The sequence below is a fragment of the Carlito syrichta genome, unplaced genomic scaffold, assembly GCF_000164805.1.
Source record: "Carlito syrichta isolate Samal-C Ts95f unplaced genomic scaffold, Tarsius_syrichta-2.0.1 Scaffold120455, whole genome shotgun sequence".
NCBI classification, from domain to species: domain Eukaryota; kingdom Metazoa; phylum Chordata; class Mammalia; order Primates; family Tarsiidae; genus Carlito; species Carlito syrichta.
The window spans coordinates 172,695-182,278 of record NW_007064551.1 but is presented as its reverse complement, the minus strand read 5'-3'; the positions used below and the strand labels follow the sequence as shown (position 1 = coordinate 182,278).

General features: G+C 56.7%; 1 protein-coding gene across 1 annotated transcript in view; it reads left to right on the top strand.

Annotated features, from left to right (window-relative positions):
• The first annotated feature begins 1,999 nt into the window (after positions 1-1,999).
• Positions 2,000-9,584, top strand: part of PODXL (podocalyxin like) — a 10,149-nt gene continuing 2,564 nt past the window's right edge. Inside the window, exons 1-6 of the mRNA XM_021707536.1 lie at positions 2,000-2,140; positions 3,714-4,296; positions 4,391-5,062; positions 6,790-7,019; positions 7,250-7,321; positions 9,377-9,524. Coding sequence (XP_021563211.1) covers positions 2,000-2,140; positions 3,714-4,296; positions 4,391-5,062; positions 6,790-7,019; positions 7,250-7,321; positions 9,377-9,524 — 1,846 coding nt within the window. The remainder of the gene's footprint in view (positions 2,141-3,713; positions 4,297-4,390; positions 5,063-6,789; positions 7,020-7,249; positions 7,322-9,376; positions 9,525-9,584) is intronic.

The following is a 9,584-nucleotide window of genomic DNA, read 5'->3' as shown; positions in this document are numbered from 1 at the left end:
CGACTCCAAATCCATCCAAGTTGCTGCAAAGTCCACATATTTGTCCTTCTTCATGGCTGCATAGTATTCCATTGTGTATATGTACCACATTTTTTAAATCCAGTCCAGCTTTGATGGGCAACATGGTTGGTTCCATGCTTTTGCTATTGTAAATAGAGCTGCAACAAACATATGTGTGCAGGTATCTTTTTTGTAGAATGATTTAAGTTCCTCCGGGTATATTCCCAAGAGGGGAATTGCTGGGTCATATGGAAGGTCAATTTCTACTTCTTTCATAAATCGCCACACTGTCTTCCAAAGAGGTTGTACTAGTTTGCATTCCCACCAGCAGTGTGGAAGTACTCCTTTTTCTCCACATCTTCGGCAGCATCTGTTGTTGAAGAGTGAGATTTATGGGGAGTCCGATTCATCTGCACCCTCCCATATACCACCATCCTATTCTCTTTTCTTTTTTCCTTCCTTCCTTCCTTTCTTTTTTGAGTCAGGGTCTCCCTCTGTTGCCCAGGCTAGGGTGCAGTGGCGTGATCATGGCTCACCACAGCCTCAAACTCCTGAGCTCAGGTGATCTTCCACCTCAGCCTTCCGAGTAGCCACCATGTCTGGCTAACTTAAATTTTTTGTAGAGTTGAGGTCTCGCTGTGTTGCCCAGGCTGATCTTGAACTCAGGCAATCCTTTCTCCTTGGTCTCTTAAAATGCTGAGATGACAGGTGTGAGCCACCACACCTGGCCTCACCATCCCATTCTTAAGCTCCCATTTTTACATGGTGAGGTTGTGAATTAAGTTAACGCTGTAATTTGGCAACTCACAGATCACACTTTTATTCATTTTATTTTATTTTTTGAGTTGGAGTCTCACTCTTTCACCCAGACTGGAGTGCAGTGGCACACTCCCAGCCACCACAGCCTCGCCCTACTGGGCTCCGGCGATCCTTCCGTCTCAGCCTTCCAAGTAGCCAGAACTACAGGTGCGTGCTACCACGCCTGGCTAATTTTTGATTTATTGTAGAGATGAGGTCTCGCCAAGTTGCCCTGGTAGGTCTCAAACCCACGGGCTCAGGCAGTTCACTCGCTTCAGCCTCCAAAAGTGCTGGGATTACAGGCTGAGCCACTGAGTCCGGCCCAGATCACACTTTTAACTTAAAAGCCATCCCTACTCTTCAGTTGCAAACACAGAGTGGTTTCTTTCATGAGTTCTTGGAAAATCTCTGGTTTCAGTCTGTGCTCTGGTAGGAGGATTTAGGGATCTGAGTTTGTTACTTTTTTCCTTTAAACCAGCAGTGATTTTGTCTCCCCCAGGGGATGTCTGGCAATACCTGGAGACAGTTTTGGTTGTCATGGTGGGAAAGAGGTTGTGCGCGCGCGCGCACTACTCGTGTCTAATGGGTAGGGCAGGAATGTAGCTACACAGCTCCCCATAACAAAGAAGCATCCAGCCTGAAACGTCAGTACCGAACTGAGCAGCCTTGTCCCGAAACACTCACCACAGTAAGAAGTAATCATACCACTCTGCATCCCTAAACTTCTTAATTCCTCAAATATGCTGATACACACCCCTCGGCAATCTAGTCTCTTTTGCTAAAAGATGCCGGGGCACCCCCACTGTAAGAAGCACCATGACTTTGGGAACTCCTAAGAAGGAAAGCCCTGTCCGCTGTGACATTCCATCAATGTTCAGCGTATGTCCTGGGGTGTGTGCTCTTAGAGACTTGCTTACCTCCAGCCTCAGCCCCACCGAGGTGATGACGTGGTGCTTCTCCACAAGATGTCATGAGATGTATTGGAGTCCTGTCCCTTGATCCTTGCAGGATTCTGACTGCTCTTTGGCCCTAGAAAGGCCTGGCCATGAATCCCGGCCACCACTCCTGATACAGATTTCTGCCTTGGTAGCAAAGTTTGCATGTCAAGGACATTGGGTCTTGTGAGTATGGACTAGCTGGGCTCACTGGAGGCCGCATTTGGGGCTGGTAAACATCATCCAGGTCAGGCTGTAGAAGGTCCATGGAGGACAACACTGCCTGCCCAGGCCACACACGAGGAACTGCTGTGGCCTGGGTCACACTTGGTGTCGCCTTCACGGCTGCTGGCGCGGGGGCGCAGTGTATACCACTCCTGCCAGGGAGCTCCTTGGAGTCATGTGCGGTAAGAGTGCTCAGTTGTGGCAATGTTGTCACGTGGCCACCATGAGAGGCTGGGAAAGCAAATGCCTGACGTTTTCAGCAACTATAATAGGAAGCAAATTCTGCTGGTGTCAGGACTTGGGGGGTGGAGGTTCCCCAAGCACAGAGCAATGGCATGGGTACCGGCTGGCCACGCCAACCGCAGGGTCCACCAGCCCCTCTGCCCCCCTGCCTTCAGCTCACAGCGGAAGATCAGGAATCACCCACCCCTCCTCCTCCCTCATGGTAAGCATCCTTGACTCCGTCCTCTCTCCAGTGTTGGGAGCCGCCTGCGGCTGCGTCGCCTCTTCATCACGGTTGCTCGGAACAGCTTCTTGCTTGTCTGCCGCCTCCGCACACTCCTGTCTGGCCTGTTCCCCACAGTAGCAAGGGTGTGTTTCTTTGTCACCCTATAAAACATCCTTGCTTTAATGCCTTCAGTGCTTTCTCTTTGCACCTAAAATAAAATCCAAATCCTTATTTTAGCCTCCGAGGAGGAGAGTCTTATATCTCTGTTTTAACCTAAGATACTATTATTAATTATTTTGAAAGGGAGTCTCACTCTTGCCCAGGCTGAACTGCAGCGGCATGATCATGGCTCACCACTCCTGGGCTCAGGCGGTCCTCCTGCCTCAGTCTCCCAAGTACCTGGAACTAAGGCTGTGTGCCATCATGCCCAGCTAATTTGTTTTTTTGTTATTGAGACAAGGTCTTGCTATGTTGCCCAGGCTGCTCTTGAACTCGGCCTCAATCAATCTACTCACCTTGGCCTCCCAGATTGCTGGGATTACAGTGTGAGCTTACCACCCCTGGCCTAAGGTATGATTTTTAAAATTTTATAATTTATTTATTATAAAGATGTGGGATACAATTCAGGGTTAGGTATATAAACAGTGATCATGCAGGTACCCTTAGGTATGATTTTTAAGAGAGCCTTTGTTTACTCAGGATCTGGGCAGACACAGGTTGCTGTCACTGCCCATAAGGCCCTGCATGTTCTCACCACTGTCCCCAGTCCCCATCACTGAACACTCACCCTTGTCTTCCCCTGGTGCGGCTCCCTACGGGAGGTGTTGTGAGGTCAGTTCCGGTGCCAGGCACACACTTCTCTCCACTCGGTATCCTCATTATACTCAGGCCTCACGCAAGTCCTCTCAGAGATGCTTTCCCTGCCTTCTTTTTCTGGGGGGGGGGTTGGAGTCTCAGTCCTTCGCCCACACTGGAGTGCAGTGGCCGCTCCCGACCCCTGCAGCCTCGACCCGCTGGGCTCCGGCGATCCTCCCGCCTCAGCCTTCCGAGTAGCCGGAACTGCAGGCGCGCGCTACCAGGCCTGGCTGATTTTTGATTTATTGTAGAGATGAGGTCTCGCTGCCCAGGCAGGTCTCGACCCCGCGGGCTCAGGCCATCCACTCACCTCAGCCTCCCAACGCGTGGGATGACAGGCTGAGCCACCGAGCCCGGCTTTTCCCTGCCCTCTTTCTGTCCATCTCTGCGTCACCCCCTCGCTCACTCCCAGAACCTGAAGACCAGAGGGACGTTTGTTCCGTCGGGCTCAGGCTCTGTCCCCACCAGCGTGGGAGCGCCTGTGGGTCTGCCATTGTGTCTTGCCGATCGCGTGTTTCCAGGCCCCACAGAGAACGTATTGTGGGACCGCCATAAACACGGGGCTCGCCACGAGTCCAGCCCTGGCCTTGCCCAGCAGGGCTGGGCCGCCACGCCGGGCACAGCACATACCGAGTTTCCTCTGTGTTGCGGCTCGCGGGGCGCTGGAGTGCCCGGGTGTGAGCTCCAGTCACAGTCGGGCTCTCCTGGAGGGTGCTCGGAACAGCCTGTGGGATCCTCCGTGGGGCCTGGGAGCTGGGGAGGAGCGGGCAGGTCTGTGGCTCTGCGGTGGCCGATGGAGACCCTTGAGGGGGCGTGCGTGGGGCCGAATGGGAAGATGGGAGGAACCCGCAGCCTCCGTGTGTGGTGGGACTTGCTGGATGGATGGGAAAACAAGGAGGACCCAGCAGCCTCCACTTGGGGTGGGCCTTGCGGCTGGGGCCACCCCTGGGGCTGCGTTTCCCTTTTCCTCCACTGCTGCCTTCCTAGAGGTTTCCCGGGCCCCAGAAACACCCGGCCGCATCCAGGACCGAGGCAGTTGGCAGGGCCCCTGAGTCCTGGGGAGGCCGTGGGGATGTGTGGCAAGAAGGACTCCCAGCCAGGACCTAACCTGACTCTTGTCTTGGTGCAGACCAGCCCAGTGACCCGCTCAGTGGCCACCATGGTAGCAACTTATCTGTAACAACCATCACCACCACCTCCCCCAAGCAGGACCCCCCCGTGGCCCCCGAAGGCACAACCCAGAAGAGTACACCTCTCACTTCCAGCGACACGAGGACAGCCCCGGACCAGGACAAGGGGGACGTCACCACAGCTGCCAGCCACACCACGGGGACCTCGGCCGCGCCTGGTCAAGGCCCCTCCACGGGGCCCCCAGGCTCAGCCGGAGAGCAGGACTCAGACTCCATCACAGGCCCTGGGGCCACGGGGGTCGTGCAGGACATGGGCAGCTCTTCACACGGGCCACCCGTGACCACTGCTGAGCCCAGAGCCAGCAGCAGCCCAGGTGGGGTGCAGAGCCCAGCTGCCACACCAGACGGGAGCAGCCCCAGCACCACCCCAGGTCTCACTACCATGATGCCGGCTGCCAGTTCTCCACAGATGATTCCACGCCCTGTAGATGCCGCAAGCCCCTCCCAGCCCGCCTCTGTGACCAGCCCCTCAGCCCCAGCCACGGATACTTTGGAACCTCTGGGGAGCTCTTCCAAAAGACCCGACCCTCTCACTACGGTTTCAAGTGGCCCAGGCACCACAGCTGGCCCTGGCCACACCGTCCCAAGCCCGGCTTTGCCCAGCACACCACGTAAGTCATGCCTTGACTTTCTTCTAAGCAAGAGAAAACTTTCCGTGCATGTATAGATGCTCAGTAAACACTTGTCTAGAATCTTCCTTCCTCCCTTCCTCTCTTTCTCTCTTTTTTCGGTCGAGGTCTCATTTGTCATCCAGGCTGGAGTGCAGTGGCACGATCACAGTTCACCACAGCCTCAACATCCTGGGCTTACCCAGTCATCCCACCCCAGCCGTAGCAGGGACTATGGGCACACACCCCTACGCCCAGCTTATTTTTTTATTTTTGTAGAGACAAGGTCTTGCTGTGTTGCCTAGGCTGGTCTCGGACCCTTAGGCTCAAGCAATCCTCCTGCCCAACATGCTAGGATTACAGGCGTGAGCCACTGTGCCCGGCCTGGTTTATATCTGGTTGCTCAGCAGGAAGATGGCGACGCATCCTGTGGGCCACATACGGTGAACACTCTCTATGCGCGTTCAGAGCCAGTTGACCATGCCAGGGATGAGGAGAGCCCGGCAGGGCTGTGTGTTCTGATGAGAGCTCGTTGTGTGGCCTGCCCAGCTCAGCACGTAAGCAAGCCACCCGTCTGCTCATGCATAGGCTCTGTGCGGCTGTGGTGGGGTGTCAGGCGTCTCAGGGGTGCTCTGGAACAGGGCTCCTCTCACCTGCCTGATGGCAGCTCACAGGACAGAACACAGTGTGCTCTCACATGACGTCCAAAACACGCACCTGCAATGTGTGCTTTACCGAAACAAGCTTCAGAACAGGCCTTGTCCCGCAAGCTGCATCCCGGCCTTTTCTCTTCCCTGCCATATCCTTTAGTTTCTTTCTTTCTTTCTTTCTAAGTGCTGGTCTTAACCTAGTGCAGAATCTACTTGATGGGTCATGGCTTACCTCAGAGCTTCTGGTCCAGACTTCGCAGGTGATCCCTGGTGATCTGGCTGTACCCTGAAGGGAGCAGCCTGCCACCCTAGAAGAGGGTGCCACGCATGGCAGGGAGACGGTGGGCCCCGGAGCCAGGCACTGCGGCTCATGCCTGTAATCTCAGCACGTTGGGAGGCTGAGGTGGGAGGATTGCTTAAGCCCAGGGGTTCAAGACCAGCCTGGGCTACATGACGAGACCAGTCTCTGCTAAAAAAAATTAAAAAATTAGCTGGACATGGTGGTGCATGCCTATAATCCCAGCATGCGAGGAGGCTGAGGTGGGAGGATTGCTTAAGTCCAGGAGTTGGAGACCAGCCTGGGCAACATAGTGACACCTGGTCTCTATCAAAAAAATTAAAAAATTAGCCGGGCGTGGTGGTGCACGCCTATTGTCCCAGCTACCTGTGAGGCTGAAGCAGAAGGATTACCTGAGCGCAGGAGGTCAGAGCTATGGTGAGCCACAATTGTGCCACTGCACTCCAGCCTGGGTAACAGTGAGACCTCGACTCAAACCCCAAATACCTTGGGCAAATCTTGGAGCCCCTCGGTGTTGATGAAGTACGGGGTGGTGATGGCTTCTTCCTCGTGGCGTTGTGGTGGAGATTGAATAGGAAAGCACTAAGCTTAAGCACTCAGTCCCTCGCACTAAGTGCTTAGTGACACCAGTTGTCTCCGTGGATGTCTGTCTCACCCGGCTCATCTGTCTGACTCGTCCTCAAGTCTTACGGAATCCAGTGGAGGACGAGACCCGAGACCCGAGAGGGCTGATGGAGCAGTCCTCCCAAGGGTCCTCATCCCCTACATTTCCCCCATGACAGCCCCACAGGATCCCTCACAAGGAACCCCGCAGACCCCCAGCCAGATGCCGGCCAGCCCCGCCACTGCCGCCACCACCCCCTCTGAGGCCACACAGCCCCCAAGCTCTGGGCCGGGAAGTGTGGCCACGCCTTCTGTCCAAAGACCCATGACCTCGCCCTCCGAGGAAGTCTCCATGGTCCCCGAAGGCCCCAACACACCTTCTCCCACCTCAGCGCCTGCGAATAACTGGGTAATTGGGCAAGGGTGGGACAGGGGGAGGGCCCAGACGCCGGTCGACAGGAATTCCAGAAGAGCTCTCTGTCCTTCCCTTCAACCTAGGGATCCCTCTCTCCCGGCTGGCTTGGGCTGGCATGGCTGGACTGACAGGACTCCCTCAGGACTCACTGGCTGGTCGCGCCCCCAGGGGGAGGGAGGGCCCTGATGCTCAGCCCGAACCTTAACCTCAGTGGCTTCTTCCAGACACAGTGCGAGTCTGCCGAGAAACTGAGCGAGAAGCTGCTCGTCCTGAACCTCACAAAGGCCAGCCTGTGTGTGAGTTCCCACCAGGGCCCACCCGCAGCGCCCAGATGCAGGCCGGTGGGGGGCGGGGCGGGGCAGGGCAGGGGCAGGAAGCATCCTTCTCCAACAGGAGTGGGTGACCGCACGCCCTCCTACCCTGTCCTTCCCATCACATCACACAGAGCGAGGCCCAGACCACGCGAGGTCACACCCGCAGGACGGCAGGCAGGGCCAGGAGAGGCTCCTGGGGCTCATGGGTGTTCACTGTGGGTGTCCCTGGGGGCCTGCATAGAGACGGCCCCATCCCATTTCCTGCCTGCCCCTCCTCTAGGGGTGACTTAGGTAAGCTGATCTCCTGGGGCTTAAGAGGTCTCAGCTGAAAACGAGAGGTGTCAGCCGCCGGTCCCCCTGATCCAATAGCCTGTGGCATCACATTTCCTGGTCCATGGCTATCACGTTTCCTGGTCTATGGCTGTCACATTTCCTGGTTCCTGGCTGTCACGTTTCCTGGTCCGTGACTGTCACATTTCCTGGTTGTGGCTGTCATGTTTCCTGGCCCATGATTGTCACATTTCCTGGTTGTGGCTGTCATGTTTCCTGGTCCGTGACTGTCACATTTCCTGGTTGTGGCTGTCATGTTTCCTGGTCCATGATTGTCACATTTCCTGGTTATGGCTGTCACATTTCCTCGTTGTGGCTGCCATGTTTCCTGGTCCGTGACTGTCACATTTCCTGGTCTGTGGCTGTCACACTTCATGGCTGTCATATTTCCTGGTCTGTGGCTAACTTTTCCTGGTGCACGGGCTGTCACATTTCCTGGTTTGTGGCTGTCCAAGAGCCTCAGTGGAGCACGTGAGGAGCCATCATGGCAGGTGTTCACTCTGGATGGCGGGTGGACATGTCTGTGGGAGAGCGGCAGCCTTTTCGGCGGTCAGGGCCGCACAGCGCACCCGATAGCCAGCCTGTGGGTGCAGGTGTTGCCTGGCTCGCTGCTGTCCTCTGCTGGTCCAGACCGAGGTTTACAGCGGCCAAGGGGCTGGAACAGGACAGACCTGGCCAATGTCAGGGATGGAGCACCAGCCTCTCCCACACCTCCACAGTTTCTCTTGGGCGTGCATTTGGCAGATGTTTTCCATGTGAACTTGGCAGAAGCATGCACATGGGCCAGAGGTTCCACAGAGCCATGTGCGCCTGGCCTTGGGCTTGGTGGTCCAGGCTAGAGCTGCACGGAGGCTGCCCTCCTTAGTGCAGGCCTCTTTCTGGGTAAGTTCGGCCAGCAGTTGATGGCTTGTGAGAAACGGCCCTGGTGGGGTATTAGGCAGCCTAGGGAGATTCCAGGTGTCTTGAAACCCAAGGGTGGTTTGTGGGGTCCTGCTCGTCACCGCAGCCCCTTACTCTAGATCAGGTCAGATGAACACCAGGAGGAAGGGGGTGCTCTGGGTGTCACGGCCAGGCGGGTCAGTGTGGGCCACACTACCCCTCACCCCGGCCCTCCAGCCCATCAGCCATGTTCTCTGGTGTGTCAGACCCTCCGAGGTGTCCCAAAGTCAGCCAGGCACCCCTGGACTTGCTGCTACCTTTAAGATCTCCTGTGTCCCTCACATCGCCACAGCCCTGCTCTTCCCTGTCTGCCAGTCCATGGCCTTGCCCAGGGGCGGGGCACACAGAGCCATGACCTTGGGCTGCGAGCTGTGGCTTTCCCCTCCTGTGGTCTCTGGGGAATGCAGGTCCAGAGAGAGTCTCCCCATGGCAATGGGGGTGAGGAGGGTGGCTGTGCCCAGCTCTGGCCCCTTCTAGGGTGGGAGCTGGAAGAGGGCACTGATCCTCAAAGAGCCTGCAGGGAGAAGGAGGGCCCAGGGGTGAAAAGTGGGTGCAGCCTAGACCGGGTCAGTGGGGAGGAGTAGGCGAGCTGAGCAGGCAAGAAGGCGGGGACAGGAGGTCGGACGGCCTGAAGCCATTTGCCACTGGCTCCCAATGGACTGGGAGGGCGCCGAGACCGGAGCCGGGCAGCAGCGTTGCCCTGGCCGCAGCTCGCAGGCAGCCCCACAGTCCCGGGCTGCTGTCCCACTCCTGGTCTCCCCACCACAGGGAGACAGCCCCCCGGATGAGAAGTTGGTCACACTGATATGTCGAGCCGTCAAAAGCACCTTCAACCCGGCTCGGGATCAGTGCCGCATACAGCTGACCTACGTGGTTGGAAGTCAGGCGGTGGCCATCAAAGAGATCACTGTGACCAGTGAGTCGAGGGCATGTGGGGGGGTGAGGCCCATGCAGGGGGGAACGGGGCGGGGGTTGG